General features: G+C 37.3%; 1 protein-coding gene across 1 annotated transcript in view; it reads left to right on the top strand.

The window, feature by feature from the left end:
• Positions 1-18,013, top strand: part of LOC122795761 (kyphoscoliosis peptidase-like) — a 395,881-nt gene that overhangs the window by 210,578 nt on the left and 167,290 nt on the right. Inside the window, exons 4-5 of the mRNA XM_044064081.1 lie at positions 4,860-4,977; positions 10,152-10,343. Of these exons, the coding sequence (XP_043920016.1) occupies positions 4,860-4,977; positions 10,152-10,343 (310 nt within the window). The remainder of the gene's footprint in view (positions 1-4,859; positions 4,978-10,151; positions 10,344-18,013) is intronic.

The following is an 18,013-nucleotide window of genomic DNA, read 5'->3' on the forward strand; positions in this document are numbered from 1 at the left end:
ATAGAATGTGCTGCATTGGGACTCATAGCAGGAATGGCTGCTCGTTGGGCAGCGGCTCTGCCCAATGAACACTATTGCTTATATCCCTGGGGCATTCCGAGTAGACTTACTCCAGCAAACACCTGCATGCCTAGACCCATAATTACATACCCATAGTTCCCCCACCCGCACCTCCTCTACAGCACTCATCCTTACTCTGGGTGCAGGTCGGGTCTAAACACACCACTACACACTGCCCACTCTCCACTTCACGGGACTCATCTCATATGTTGTCTCGACCCATGGGTCATCAGGCTTTCCCACCCTTGTAGTCCGGGTACGTACACACCCCACCTTGATAGGTCATCACATAGGCTTCCTCCTATAACAAGACAATTTTTGGGGTGTCCCGCAAGGGACAGTCCTGTCTCTGTTCCAAGATTAGACTTCTTGGGTCCACTGTGTTCCCCCCCCAGTTGTATCCTGCCTGTGGTCTGGGGAGCAGTGGATTGTTTGCATTGTTTGTGTGTTTGTATGTTTCCCCTGCCTGGCTGGGGGGGGGGTCATGCTACGTGTTACATGTTTGTTGCTTGGGCCCCTCATCTCCATTGGCATGGCCTGTGAACATATGTCATTCTTAAGTACTGTATCATATCATAGCTATATATCTGTGTATATCTACACACACACACACACACACACATATATATATATATATATATATATATATATATATATATATATATATATATATATATCGCTGTATATATATCTAATGACGTGGATGTATGGGTGTCTGCATATGTATTTATCTATATGTGGGTATTTATATATATATATATATATATATAGATATATATATATATATATATATAGATATATATATATATATATATATATATGTCGATCTATGTATGTATATATTTGTACTACAGAGAGGGGGAGGTATGTATCTATATAGTTATGGGTATTTATACAAACACATACACCTCTAAATATTTAGCTACATATCCTGTAATGTTGACTGGTATTGCTGGATACTGTGTTTCATTTGCATACCGGCCAACCTTGTGTGCCACGTATGCTTTGCGATACCTACAACTAAATCCGTTAGTGTACACAGAGTCACACGTGACATCTATTGTTAGTACCAGGAATACATTCGTCCCATGTGGGACAACCCAAACATTGGGTGTTCAACCTTCGTCTACACCCGTGGTTACATAGGTACCCCTGGCTATGTGCATGGTCTATGGCGTGTGCCACACTTAGGATACTTGGGTCAGGACATCATACGGGATGGGTCCCGAGGGGGGTGGGAGGGCAATGTATGGTGGTGTGGTAGCTACAGGCTGGTAACCAGGGTAGGGATGGTGGCTGCGTATGTACTGCGGGTGGGAGGAAGCAGAACTGTGGGTTATGCATGTATGGGTCGGGGATGGCCTGGGTTGGATGGGCCTGTACTGCTCGGCCCGACCTAGTGGGTGGGGGAGAGGGGTATGTGATGTCGACATGTGAAACATGACAGAGGGCTAATTTAATTCCCTAGTTCAATGACAGACGTACAATACTATGAGCTTGGTACTGTATTGTAGGGTGGACGTATTTGGCTGGGCGGGGGGGTATGCAAATTCATACATGACGCATATTGTTTGGGGCCTTTCAGGCCCATTGATGGTGCATGTGGACATATATGTTTCTGTTCATCTACCATTAGTATCTACAGATGTCTGGCCATGTATACCTCTGTGAGTATATATATTTGCTTACATATTTCTAACTATGTCCGTATATACCTACGGAGACATATATCTGCGTACATATATGTCACTTGATGTGTATATGTGGACATATATATGTTGACATATAATATGTGTAGTTGTCGGCATTTGCATGTATATCTGTTCATATATTTGTGTGTATATATATATATATATATATATATATATATATATATATATATATATATATATTTCTGGATATTTATATATATGTATATATATGTGACTATATCAATAGGTATGTTGTATTCGTTTAGATAGTGATATATTTGCATACACATGCCCATCTAGCTGTAGGTATACATTCTCTGTACTGTTGCATGACTGGGTTGGGGTTTTGTTTTTCACAACATACGATTTCTGAATATCTGGCATGGCTTAGAGGTAAATCGTTTCGTGTATGGTGTGCATGGTCCTGGGTTCCAGCCTTGCAGTAGCTGTTTGTTTTGTTGCTGGGCAGAACACCGGCCATTGGATACGGTGTGCTTAAGGCAATTTCAAGCGGTTGTAAGTAGGTTTGCGCAGACGTAAGCACTGCTGACTTCCGGTCACAGTGTCTTACACTCAGTTAGCTTCTCCTTTGCTTAATCTGTGTCGGCAGGGCTTAACCCCGCGCAAACACACTTGCACCTGCTTACTAGTGCTTACATGTGCTTACTACTGCTTATCTGTGCTTACTCCTGCTTACTGCTGGCTTATTCATTATGATACTGACTCTTCACATATGCATTTCCTGCAGTACTCCTGTTCATAAAAATTATGTTATTTAGTGGGTTTTGCATTACTAATATTGCTTATATCATGCTTTGCCATGTAAAATAGACTGTGCTGCGATGGGACACAAACTGGGAATGCCTGCTCTTTAGGCGAATGCTCTGCCCACTACACATTGCTGACATGCTTCAATTGCATATATCGTCCTTATTATCCTCTTCAGCCTTTTGGGATGCTTTCACTGTGACTGAGCAATGGGCACACTCACGCACCTACGGTTAGCTGTACTCGGAGCTTTAGACAACAATACGAGGGTTTCTTCTTTTCATCTTTATGTCTTGTTGCTGTTGTATGCATGGGGGACTGTTGGTGGGGATATGCGGACACCCATGAGTGGCCTTGGTCATTTATTTCTACTTTCTGCTGTTCTACTTTGCAGGGCCGTGTGTATTCTGAGTGCTCTGCTCTTAGACATGCCCCCTGCACTCATACATGCTCCATGTATGCCTAGGAGGTCGGGCAGCATGCCTTCATTAATATGCATGGCGTGCTGCCATCCTGCTCCTAAGCGGCCACTTCCGTGTAGGACTACGCTAGTCCTGCATGGGAGATTAGTAAATCCGGGGGTATGTCTGTTGGCCTACCCAGTAGTCTAATGCTGTCTAAAAGGACCCCGAGGTTGGACAGTTCTAACTGACCATGGCAGGCAGTGGTTTAACAATATATTGTGTAACAAACTTTTTTCTCCACATAACATTACTTTTATCTGTTCTATATTTTCACATTTCCCCTAAGGTTCATCTCAGTATGCATAATATTTAGTTAAGTAATATTCTTTGTTCTCCATAAAATAGTGCTCTATATACCAAAATAATTTACAACTCAACAATCTGTAGTTAATAGAATACAATACTAAGGTATCAAACCAATACTCATTAATACCTTAACTTTAACAGTGGATGTGAAGTCCTAAGTCTTTTTAATTATCTGATTTATTTACATTATAATGAACTATACAATTATTGTATAACATTGGCTTTAATAAAAAGCATAAATACACATTTATTATGGAACAGAGTCAGTTGCGCTGTTAATATATTCCTACTTGGCAAACTTGATCTTTAGTCATCAGTTCTGACAGTATTTGTTTTCCTTTGTAGCTGGTTCCGTTTACTTATTCCTCCTGTTCTAACTCCTTTTATTTCTTCATTTTCTGAAAAAAAAAATGGATCTTTTGCAGGAAGAATGAATGTATAATGATGTGTTTTCCAGTCCTTCGTACAAGCAGGCCTAATAGCTGTTTGACAATCATATTAGTTTCTTATGCACTACTGTCTACCAGTGTAGTATAGATATACTGCCGTGCTCACACATGATAGGTTTTGTGCTATATAACTATTTCTGTAGCATGTAAGCACCAGTGTAATCGCATATCACAGCAACCATACATGACTAGATGTATATGCCAGTCTTCTGTGTATGTTATTTGTGTTGTGTTTATTTTGGTGTGCATGGTTTTCACTTTATGTTACACATGTATTTTAAACATTTCTGTCTTATGGTAAAATGTAAATTTTTTTATGATATAAAAACATTTAATCCATATTAATGCACAACATACAATTAAACCTATATGACCCTATAGCTGTGATATATTTACTAGCCTAGGATACATTTAGAAAAATAGTTAAGCATTCAGCCTATTCTGTTCAAAATATTGGTACAAAGTTTTTCAACATCTGGAGATGACTATTCTCTTATCCAGTATGGGGCAATGCCATAATCTTTTCATTGTGGCTATGCCCCCAAACTAAAAGTAGCCATCATAATTGTTCAACCAGTAGAAAGCGGGTTACTCTAGTGCTACCCAAATGCCACAGTAAAAGTGCATCTCTCACTAAGTGAATTACCCTCTTTTTTTCCCTCTATGGATAGCTTATTCATATGAATGAATAGGTGTCGTTCTGTTCAACCAGTAGCTAGCCAGTATAGGAAGGTGGAAGTGTCAGATATTACCATAATCCTGAAAACATAGCTACTGATCCCAGTAGGAATGCTGAACTGTTCCAGGAGTTACCCAGCTCTCTGTCACAGAGCTAGCTGATAATATATCAGCCATTGCTAGCTAACATGATATGGCAACCAGATTGTGAAATGCAAATTAAACTAACATTGATGAACCTTTTACTTCAAAAATGACAAGACGTTTAAGTTGATTTTAGCAATGGTGAGACATACATCTCACTTGGTGTTTGATTAGGCATATTTGTTTTTATTTGTTATATTAATCACAGTGGAGTGCAAACATACAGTAATTTATTAAATAATTGCAATTTTTTTATCAGTCGTTCCTTCGGTTTACTTCCTGCTCTTTATTTTTATTAGAGTATGACATTCATGGCTTCTTGGGGCTTTCAGAGAAGATTTACACTCCAGAATGTGTACTGCAGTACGGAAAGGGTGTTTGTGCTGGCTATTCCAACCTCTGCCAGGAAATGTGCAAGTAGGTGAAATGGACTACAAGATATTTCCAAAATATTCACTTGTACAACTTTTTTTGGAATTCGGACTTACATAAATCTCAAACGTCTGGACACTGTTAACGTTAAAATTTGACATAATTACACCGTGGTCAAATTATCATAATTGATATTCTCATGTGTTGTAGCATGTCTGTGTAGCAAATACAGTTATATATCAAAACATATGGAAACAGTATCTTTACACATGACAATGAAGGCTGACTATCAACAAATGTATGCAACATTTAGTTTAATTTCATAAATCCTTACATTAAAGGCTACCTAATTGACAGTATGACTGAAGTGTCATTATCATAAGATACATACATATGACACTGAATTTCTCCAAGTCTTTTGGGTTTCTAGTACCATGGTAAGAATGGGCTCCATTCCTATGTGGAAGTATGATTAAAGTTCGTGAAATTAGTATTGTTTCACTCTTTGGTGTTAGCCAAAAGTGTTCTTTGCAGTACCTGCATTTTGCCTAGAATTAACATCTTCTGCAGTTCACATGGTGTTACATGTATTGGTATCTTATCTAAATATGACTTTAAATTATTTTTTTATGAGACCCATTGCTTCTACTACTATTGGAACTGTCTAGGTATCCTTATTCCACATTGCCCTCATTTCTGCCTGAAAATCCTGGTATTTCTAGGCTTTTTGTCTGTCTGTATGTAAGACACTGTAATCACTAGGTGTAGCAATTTCAGTTTAACAGTATTACAACATATTCTTCAGTCATGTTCCCAAGGATTATTTATTGTAAACAGCAGTAACACTGTCATGTGAGCAGATTGGATGGACACATGGGTCACTTTTTTTGCAACATATAGGTATGTCTGTCTCCTTATAAATGCCAACATTGGATGATGATAAGTCTAGTGTATGTTGCCCAAGTTTTTTGAAGTGGAAACAAAATAAGATACATAAGGCAGCTTCTTCAAATGTAATTGTACTACAACAAAAGAAGGAAGGTTTAGCAAAGAATACTGAGACAGTAGTTTTTCTTTTTCATGAAGCTAATGCAATATGCCAAGGGAAAAGAAACTAACCCCAATCTCTACACTCACATAGACACATCCACACACACACACACACACACACACACACACACACACACACACACACACACACACACACACACACACACACACACACACACACACACACACACACACACACACAAAGCTTGCAAGCAGACCTCTCAACTATCCAGATTTTTGACAGACATCCCTAAGTTTTTCTCAGACTTTTACTCCTTCCCTCCTAAAATTGGAAAAATGTCCCTAATTTGGGATCTTTTCTCTGTTTTTTGCTTTGTAATTAACTCTGAAGATAAACATTAAGAGGTACGCATGCAAGAAAAAAAATGAATTAAATATGTGCAGCAGCTCATGTTTCAGATTTACCATGCATAGCTCGGATGAGCGTATCGATTTTTTTAGATACAACTGTTAAGCTAAATGGAAATGGAAGCTGCGACTCCCTTATGTTTCTAAAGGAGTATAGGAAAATAATTTACTTAGTAGACATAGTATGCATCCCAATAGAACTTTTGGTAATATTTTAAAGAGCTAATTTTTAAGAATGTCTAGGCTACAAACTAATGACAATGATTATGAAGCAGCCATTGAAGCACTGAGTGATTATTTCAAGCAAAGGGGTTATGATTCAAGGGAATTGGAGAATATATTACATGAAGTACAAGCTTTGAGATCTACAGTTGGAAAGCCTTTTTTGAAAAGGTAGGTACGGCATAAAATTGGGATAAATTCCAATAAGCCAAGATGTGGCTTTTCACATAAGTATAGCAGCAATGTGCAATCTACTTGCAATGTTGATAGGCGTAACTGGCCTATTTTAAAAACTGATGATGAGACTAGTGAAATTGTGGGTGAGGTACCAAGGTTTATTTTTAGGAATAATGCTACACTTAAAAAAGAACTTTGTTATAGACCCCTTAGAAAGCAATCTAAACTAGAGTTGAGGGAAGATACCTTTCCCTGTAGGAATTGTTGAGCCTGCAACTTCATGCCTGGTACAAATTTATTTGTACATCCTGTTACAACTAAGACTTATGAGTTTCATCTTTATGCCAATTATAGATCAGAAAATTTAGTTTATTTGGCCACCTGTGTAGATTGTTCATCTTTCTACATAGGCAAAACCAATCAAAAACATAAAGAACGAGTCCTCCAGCACTTGGGAGATATTAGGAATAGAAATATCTCAAGTGCCCTTTATAAACATGTTAAGGATCTGAAGAAGTTTGTTTATTGGAATAAACGAAAAGCGCTTTATCATTTTGTTCTGTGCTACTGTGTGGTTTCTTCTCTATTTTGTTTTTCAGTAGTCATGTTAAGGATAATGATAGACATTCCTTTAAGTTTGTAGTTCATTTATCCGTTGGGGCATTTGTGCTGCTATATTCCTTTAAGTTTACAGTAGTGGAGACTGTTAGTAATGGCCTTAGAGGAGGTGATCTGTTTAACAAAACTGAATGCCGGGAGATGAAATGGATAGCTATTCTTTACATTATACCTTTGAAGCCTGCCTTAAAGGCAAGGCCATTACATCACTAATGGAAAAGTTTTTGATTGGTTAATTGTTTTTTATATAACTGGAGTGTTTGCTTATTTTTTGTTAGGCTCTGAAGAAGCACTATTGTGAAAGCACTTATCCTGTTGTTACAATAAACCAGAGTTTTATTTTTACTTCGTGTCCGAGATTTTTATGCCTGGAACTTTGTTGGACATACTAAGTTATTGTGGATTTATAGTATTTTTTGCTGCAGTGTGGCCTTTAATTGATGGACTGTTTTTTTTTCTTTGCAAAATATGTGCATCTGCTTTTCTACCAGTGTTTGCATTTCTATAATTTACATTCTGAAAAATAAAACTTGGATTAGTAATTAATTAATTAATTGAAATTTATAAACATACAAGCATTTATTCAGTGACCATGGAGCTCAGCCAGACTGAAACATTTTTCATCACACTATACTCTGACAGTCTTCTGAATCTAATATAAGAAATTTAGATTTATGATCAAAACTTTCAAAAGACATCAGGCATTTTTTCATGAACAATTGTGTATCAGTCATATCAGTATAATAATTTGGTAGTATTCTTTTTTGAAAAAAAAGCAATATTCCCAATTTCCTTGCAGACATAGCAAGTATTGAAGGTGTTAGATCACATGAAAGTTTTCTAGATTATTTGATCATTTAAATCAGTTGGAAAGTATAAGTTTTGTCTTTTTTTGGTACTAGGCTTAACTGAGGGTCATTTGTGATCTACACTGCAATATATGGTCATAATTGTATGATTTGTTTCTTTTTATTTAAAGATTAAGCTTAAAGCATCTCAGAGAACTAATTTTTCTCTAAGATATTGTGGTCTTAGGATCTTTGGGTATGGGGGTGAAGCCCTGGAAAAAATTCTTTAACAGTGAAACAATGGGTTTTGATAGCCCCTGTTTTATTCATTTTTTTATTTGGTTTTGCATAATAGTTAAGGTCTTCACTTCACAGGTACAATGTATTTGGTTTGATTCTAACCTCAGGTTATTGCCTAGGCTTAAAATGGCCCTTCAGAGCAGTTAGCCTAGTATTCAATATGAGCCTATACACCAACTGACTGTATGTCTGAGTACAAATGCTTTAAAGTATAAAATACACATTTTAAAATGATTTTAGGCATATTTTAAGATTGTACTGATGATAGAGTAATTTTTCTTTAAGACACAGCTATACATACTAGACAACCTGTAACAAGGATTACTATTATTATGCAGTACTTGTTTGTTGAAACTGGTATATCTATAGATGACCAAGGTGAAATTTCTCAGGCATCAATTACCTGAAGCGCAAGACACTCAGGAACACAACAATGATCACCTCTTTTCACATGAAGTCACTGCCAGTGTGATTTCTAAGTATGCCAACAGTGATTCTATTCTTTTGGGAATTGTCTTCCTTCTTTCAGTATGTGACCCCATGGTGTTTGTATGTGTAAACTGGGGGGGGGGGGGGTGCAGGAATCTCTCCCTGCAAAAATCTTCATAGTTTACTTTTTTGTCCTTTCATGTTTCAGGTCTCAGTTTTCTGCATTTCTGATGCTTTGGGTTTTGCTGTCAATGTTTCACAGTAGAATTACTGAACTATTCTCTCAGTGCACATAATTATACATGTAGTAGTAGGTTTTCTGTGATGCTGGGAAGTTCAGCATGTTGTGGGTTCTATTTTTTTATCAAGTAGTTGGATTTACACTTCAATGAGTGTTTTGCCCTCACTCTTTGTGTGGAATTATGTAACCCTATTTCTTTTAACATTGTTTTGCACCATGCTCTCAGTCTCAATCAGTCTGATCACTTCTTTTTTCATTTTTGTGTTTGTGTGTGTCTGTATATCTATATCTGTCCTTCTATCTATCTATCTATCTAGATAGATAGATACAGATAGACAGATATAGAGACACACACACACACACATACACACACACACACACACACACACACACATATATATATATATATATATATATATATATATACATATGTATGCATACACACACACACACACACACATATATATATATATATATATATATATATATATATATATATATACATATGTATGCATACACACACACACACACACACACACACACACACACATATATATATATATATATATATATATATATATATATATATATATATATATATATAGTGCATTTTCATTTACTGGCTGGTAAAAATGTTGTCTGTTTTAATCTAATAACAGAGGATACTAGTCCAGTCAGTAAAGCTTAGTTATAGTAGCAATAGTAATAGTAATAATAATAATAACAATAATATTCTTAAATTGCAGCCTAATTTTAAATGTATGAGTCACCTTTCTTTATTTGCAACATTAAACCAAACTCACACCTTCCTGAGTTTGTGTTAGTCTGCGTGGATAGTACAGATCTCAAGTGTATTTGTCAATGAAGAGCAGGAGACTTTTTAATTTAATACTTAAAAATGCTTGCATTATCCAGTGAAAAGGCCCTCAGGGTCAGTGTCATCTGTCATGTCAACAAGGTGCTGTAAATAAAGTATATATTTTCTTCTTCTTGCTTCATAACCATATATCCAATTTGGATTACAGAGAGGTGGGAATTCCATGCATTGAAGTATGTGGGTATGGAAAAGGAATTGGTTACAAACTTGGACAAAGCTACAAACATAAGAAGACCAACCATACGTGGAATGCAGTTCAGCTGGAAGATCAGTGGTACCTCCTGGATGCCTGCTGGGGGGCAGGAACAGTAGATGTTGAAAGACGAACATTCATACAACAGTAAGTAATTACTACAGATGCATCCTATTTTGAATTAAATTGAATGTCAGCTAGTCCAACAAATTTTCAAAAAAATGTTTAATGGTACTTAAGAAAGGGTAAGAGAAACACTGAAGATTCTCCAGAAAGGCAGCTCAAAGATTAAACAGAAGAATGAGGTTGAAAGTATGAAGTAGGATAGATAAGAACAATATGCCACTATGTGAAGAAGACTGAGACAGTGCTAAGATCAGGCAGAATTGTATATGTGGAGATATCACTATCTGCTACTGAACAGTATGTTATTTTATAAATGCCATTACAGTACAGAATAATACAATAGGTCATGAGGTAACATGATGTTGCCACAATTCAACACATAATGCAAAGATAAACGAATACATACAGTACAAGTATGATTGCATAGAAAACAGTTTAGGAACTTGCCTTACCGCCCCCCCCCCCCCACCATCACCAAATGTTAATCTTGAAAATTATTTTTAATATTCTGAAACATGCAAGAAACATAGCTCCCCAAGAAGTGTGTTACTGTGTCTTCTGTATCAAGTTATTTATTGTAACTCCAGTTTATTTATTTATTATTATTATTTTTTGCATACTGTTATTGTTTTCATCTTTAGAGTTCCTTCTTCAAGATTCCTCTGAAAATAGATTCTCTTGTGTCTGGAGAGCTTTAACAAATTGGTTTCTCAGAAGGAAGACTTTCTCAAATATCTTTTATTGGAGTCTAAAGAAAAGAAACATCTACAGCTTTATTGCATGATTATGCACCCACACACTTTGCACTGTTTTCCAACAGCCTTCTCTGTAAAACCTCCTATCTGTTTACTCAAAGGTAGGAAATTGTCATGGGTTCAGTTAGTTTACAGAGCAGCTTCCTTTCTGTGAGAATAAAGACTGGGTTACCTTTGCTTCTGTAAGCCTTGTGAAATTATCCTGTCAACATACTGAATGACTTGTCCCTAACCAGCTGGGGTTAAACATACTTAAGTGTTTTTTTAATAATAGCAATTTATTAACCAGGTAGGATCACTGGACACACAGCCCCTTTTCTGGGGTGATGTAGGAAAAATATCTTGTTAAGTAAAATGCCCAAGATCACACACTGGGCAAATAAGGACAAATGTGATCAAACTCTGTTCCATATGGACAACAGCTCACAGCCTTAACCCTCTGTGCTAAATGACAAACTGTTTTAACTTATAACTTCAAACAAAACTTGTGCAAAATTTAAAAGTCAGACTTTCCGCACCAAATATATTAAACATTTAGTTTAATTTTTCCGTTTGTTTTATTTATTAAGCTTCTCATTTTTTTCTCTCTTTTATATTTTATTCTCAAAATGGCAGGAACAATGTGTTTGTTCAGAGATGTTGGCACTGGTAGAGTGAGCTCCAGGCAAACAGGTAAGCCCCCCTGAGTCTGATCTGATGCATTGGTGTTGTGATGCTGGTATGGGCCACTCTCTGTTGCTGCTGTGTTTTTCACTAGAATCAGGATTTATTTTTTATTCATTTATTTAGTTAGTTAGTTGTCTTTGTTTACCGGGAAATTCCAACTGGGTTCTGACATTCAGATTCACCAACAAGGGCTAGACCAAGCAAATGTTTGGTGTGTTAATCACGGGCTCGCCTTCAATGACAAGAAATGCAGTACAGTTTCTTTTAGTAAAACTAGCATTGCTTTTACTTACCATATAGATAATGTTCCACTTAAATCTAACACAGTCATCATGGAGTTGGGTACCTTTGCTGATAAAAGACTTTTCTTTCACCACCATGTCCCTGCATTGGTTATAACAATTTTGTCTTGCATAGCTAACCTTAGGGTATCTCCTGAAGGTCCAAAAAGTTGTACTCCTACTTTATTCCTTTCTTATTAGTCCCATCAGTGCATACAATGCCCCCTTTTTCATGTATCTCACTAAGAACCTAAATCGTTTTGAGAGATCCTAACATCTCTGCATGAAAAAAATATTTCTGCACTCAGTATCCTTAGCAAATCTGGCAGATTAAAAGTCCTTTCCCCTCTACTCAGCATCGTAAAGGCTCCTGAGAGGTGATATCTGCTTAGCCTCCCATGTTATAAATGACCCAACACTCTTAGGACCATAGGCTCATAGGAAGTCACTAGGCTATTGGCCCTGAGGTCCTTACAAGCCTAGTCAAGACATTATCCCATGTTCCAACAAGTCAGCACCCAATTCCCCTGTCCAGAAAGGACACAGGTGCACTCCCAGGGGTGTATTTTCTGTTCCCCATCCAGTTATCCAGGTTGTGCTTAAAAAGGGTTAATGATGTACTCTGCTTGACGTGAAGAAGGAGTCCATTCCACAGAAGGGGAGTCTCTTGGACACAAATCTGTCCTGCCAACAAAACCTATTGATGTCACAGACCAGATTGAGGTTGCACATACGGGTTACTCAGGTGGACCTAGACTTGCAGATGTGCAGCAGTCCCATCAATGCAGGGTCTGAGGTTGCTTTGTAAGCCAGACAGAGGTCACCTATGAGGAGTCTGTATGAAATTGAGTAGAGGGACAGAGATTTTACCCTATCTGTGTAGGGGAGATGTTTGAGGCCCTGGATTCTCCTGGTGAGGAACCTCTATGGTCTCTTCAGATGCTGCATGTGCTTTGTGATGTACAGGACGAAAGGGGCATTGTACTCAATAATGGGTCTTATAAGGAAAGAATACAGGGAAGTTATGAATGAGGTGGATCATGTAGAAAGCTTTCCATACAACAGAGGCAATATGGTGGTCAAAAGCCAGTTTGCTATCAACCTGGGTGCCCAAGTCCCTCACAATTGATTGCATTCTTAGGACCTTGTTATCAATGTGATCATTTGTGAGGATGTCACTCTCCCCAAAGGGAATGATGATGGATTTTCTGGCATTCAGTTTGAGGCCATGTTTCTGCCACCAGTCATTTGTTTGGGTGAGACCCTTTGGAGGATGTCCACATCACTAGGGGAATTGATGACAGCATCAAGCTTGCAGTTATCTGCAAACATGGTCACCCATAGCCCAATGGTTTTGGCCTGTACCTCAGAAAAGTTTATTCCAAACAACAGAGGCCCCAAGACTGATCCCTGGGGTACACCACTCATTACGGGCCTACTGCTTGAAGTGGCTTCCCCTACTTTGACTAGGTGGGCTCTATCAGTGAGTCAGTTTGCTATCCATATGGTAACATATGGATTGATGCCTAGTAGAGAGAGTTTGTCTATTATACCCGAGTGGGGAATAGTATTGAAGGCTTTGGCCAGGTCAAGGTAGGTGGTGTGCACCATCTTCCCATCGTCCATGGTTTTGGAGACTGTCTCAAAGAAGTTCAAGTGTTTGGAGGTTGCCAATGTCCTTGTTAATGAGGTCCATGATAATCCATTCCTTGGCCTTGCAGATCAGGCTAATTAGGCTGATGGGTCTATAATTTCCTGGATCAGTGGATTCTTCACCTTTGTGCAAAGGGAGGACAATGGCTGTCTTTGACTCAGCTGGGACAAAGCCAGTACTCAGGCTTTGGTTGAATAGGGTGCCTAATGGTGCTGCAGGTTCTGGCCTGCCTCTTTAAACTCCTTCACCTGAACTGAATTAATAGTAAAGTAAACACCCACTCTAGAAATGTAATCCTGTACTACCATATCAGCATCGCCAAATGGCATGATGAACACCTAACTCAACACAGTACACACTTGTGGAATAGGCTGCCCTTATACATAAAGCAGAGTACTTCCCCAACAACCTTAAAAAAAAAAGAGCAACAATCTGAATAATTGCACAGTTGCTCAAAGATTCATCTGGGATATGTGTGAAAAATCTCCATAATGGTGGATATTGTTAATCTCCCATCAGTAATAGGTGATATGGCTGAACTTGTCAATGGTGTCCTTATCCATAAGCTTAGTAAAAAACAATGAAACTATGAACTTATGACCATTTCACTTACCTGGTTAATAAATAAATAAATAAAAATAATCCACATGCAAATAAGGAGTTGGATGCTCTTATCTCACAGTACCTTGTGTTCCTTTGGATCTAAACCCACAGTTCCATCCCAGATTTGAATATTTTTGGTTTGTTAACCTATGTCTAATGCCAAAGCATTTTGCATCCATCTTATTTTTCTTTCTGTGGCAAAAATTACTCCTCCTTCAGGAGTGCAAGAACCAGCATCACTAAATGAGTTGAGATGGTAGTATTACCTGTACCCTGTCAGTAGCTGTGTTGGGCCATAACCATTCCTGAGTGGACTTGCTCTGTAGAAAAGTAATGTAAGACATGGATCTTCTCTTTTCTTTAACAAGTAATAGTCTTCTAAATTGTTCAACCATTCTGGAGAAATTTGTCACCTCTAGTAATAGAAGTCAAGCCATATTATGAGTGAAATATGCAAACTCCCTTCCAGAAAGATGTAGTTTATTGTCAATGACTAGATTTTCAAGTACCCCATCATTTGCAAAAAATAAAATTTAAATTGGTGAAAAAGTTGACTGATTCTGAGGCTATGATTCATGCTATGTCTATATAGCTGAAAAAATACTTTACCACCAGTAGATATTTGCAATGGCTTCATATCCCTTGGAAGAATTTCATTTGATCAGATGGCAAAGATCAAATACAAATGGGTAAAACAACATCTGATAGAATTTTATCTGACTGAAGCATTAGTCAAATTACATTTGGCAGAAATATCATATAAGTGACAGTACTTTAAAATAATGTATTTGTAGGGTTTTATTTGTATGTTGCCTTTAGCACCCCTAATGTTTTATTTATTTTGTAGTTATTCATTTGTTACCCATGTAGGAGGGCTGGTCCACGGACCCTTTCATCTCACAACCCAGGTGCAAACCATAATCACAGATAAATAATTTCAAAATGCAGCAAGAAATTCTGGGTTTAAATTTAAGTTCATATACTGACATTATGTACAGCATTTTATAAACAGTCTTTGTTGTTTCTAGTTTATAAATACGTAAGTCAAACAGCTGTATAATAACCATAATATAAAGTTGTAATGCAATACTCTCACTACCAAAGGCAAATACAGCTATCAAGACAGAGATAAAGAGAGAAATATATGCATTTGTACACAGAGTTCAGTATTCAATTGATGTTGGTCTTACATTATCCAGAGTGATTGTACTAGTAGGTATGCCAGATTTAAATCTAATGGTTAAAAAAAATATTCACTTTACTCAAGAGTATTGTGACTCATAGTATATACAGCAAACAACTGTATGAAGAATGCATAGGCATATTTGTTTATTTATTTATTATTTATCTGACATTTGTTAACCAGGCTAGTCCGACTGGGCAAAAGCCCTTTTTCACCGGAGGCCCAAGGCAAAAAGCTCCAGACATATACAAAATTCAAGATAAAATGCAATACACTTTACAATAACAAATAGAAAATAATTACAGTCATATAGGATAGCAGAAATAAACACTGGTTACAATCAAGGTTGTTAGAGACCAATATGGTTTTAGACCTTTCCATAGCACTTCCACTGCTCTTCTCTCCTTTACAGATTCCATCAACAAAAATCGCAATAACAACCTATTCTCCTCTGCTTTATTTCCCGACCTCTCTAAAGCCTTTGATATGGTGAACCATCACCTTCTGCTAGACACTTTGAAATCTCTTTCTCTTGACTCTTTGGCATTGCACTGGTTTAACTCCTATTTGAAAGATAGATCCTCTCAGCTCCCAGTCACCATCGGGTTCCCCCAAGGATCCATCTTAGGCCCCCTTCTCTTCTCCAGTTTTATAAATAACCTGTCTACTTCCCTCTCAACATCCACATGCATTCAGTATGCAGATGATTCAACACTCATCTGTACTGCTGTATCTCCGGCTGAACTTCATTCTTCCACCAAAAAAGTCTTTACAGCAGCAGAAAACTGGTTACAACATATCTGTCTCCTCCTTAATCCCAAAAAAAACAAATTACTACTTTTTTCTCCAACCCTAAAGTCTGCCCTTCTCTCTTTTTCTATTGTCTCTGACAATGGCACTATCATAACACCTGATTGTTCCACTAAACTACTAAGGTTTACAATAGATAATCAACTAAACTTTGATTCCCACATCAACCTAACCATCAAAGCTGTTAATAAAAAGATAGGTGCCCTCTACAGACTTAAACACTTTCTTTCAGCAACTACCAGGGTGTCTCTAGCCCAAACTCATCTCATCTCTACATTATTGTATGCCTCTCCATCTTTTATCAACCTATAAAAATCTAACATTCAGAAAATAGCCACATCCTACCATAGCATTGCCAGGTTTGCCACAGGCTCCCCATTTCGTACCCATCATTGTGTTAATCTCAAAAAACTTGGCTGGCTTGAACTTCAAAATCTTATTCTTCTACATCAATTAGTTATCACCCATAAAATTCTCTATTACCGTACTAATACACCCATACTTAACAACCTTGTTGCTCCTTACAGGAATCTTACTTCCCTTCGCTCAGCTAACAAACTGCTAGTAGCTACTCTCAAATCGCACAATAAATCTGGTGACTCCTTGTTCACAAATGTTGTTGGCTCGTACTGGAATAAACTTCCCATTGAACTGACTACTTTAGTCTCATCACAACTTTTTAAGAAACAATTAAAGAACTATTTCAAATCTCACTGGCTTTGCCCTTGCTCAAATCCTGACTGACCCCAGCATCCAACTTCCATTATAGTTCCCTCCTTTGCCTGTTGCTATACATCCATCTTTTCTACTTGTCTCTCTCATTATTTCTACTCCTCCTCTGCAGCTCTCCTGGCATCCACATGGATATTACTATTCCTATGATGTCACTTTCTCATTTACACTAGATATATCACTGCAACCTGTTATCTCACCTTCTATTTAAACCTTTTATTTTGATTCCTACTGTACAAGTCTGTGTCTTAAAACTATTTGCTCTGGCACAAAATGTTTATTATATCTGTTAATATTGTAAATATTGTATAGACTCTAGTGTCTGTTTATTTTTTTCATTACAATTCCTGCTACTGTAAAGAGTATGGGATTAGGGATCCTCGTTGTATTTTTTTCTGTTAAATTGCTACTGTTCTGTTAAATTGCTGGAATAGTTCTGTAGTTACTTACATTTTAGTCTCTTAATGTGCTGTTTTATTTATTAGTATATAGTGGAGCTTTTCTCCTCGGACCTCTGCTGAAAATGGACATGTATCCAGCCAGACTAGCCCGGTCAACAAATGTAAACTAAAAATAAAAATAAAAATAAAAAATATACAAAAAACATATGTATGTAGTAGTAACCCATACTTATGCATGAGCACAGGATGAAAATAAGGAGGGAAAAACAAAGAAGGTAGGTTAAGTGGGTGCAGAGTGATGTATTCTACACTTCTGTGCCTAACTGTGGTAGTCATCTAAATGATGATTCATTCAAATGAAAAATCAGTTAAATTATATTTCAACTGTTTGAATTCAATGTTTTGAATGTCATTCATGTGTATCCCTTGGGTCTATATCAGAACACCGAAAATTCATTCTTTCGAATATTCTTACATCGACCCCTAGTCAGCGAATGCTGAAAATAGTGAAACGACAGATAACCAAAATTTTTCCTAGGGAAAGAATTCAGTTGTCCGTTTCTGTTGTTTCGCTATTTTCAGCACTGTGGTGGAAAGTTATGGGTC

This window comes from Protopterus annectens, chromosome 2.part2 (genome assembly GCF_019279795.1).
Source record: "Protopterus annectens isolate FY-2018-M chromosome 2.part2, PAN1.0, whole genome shotgun sequence".
NCBI lineage: Eukaryota > Metazoa > Chordata > Ceratodontiformes > Protopteridae > Protopterus > Protopterus annectens.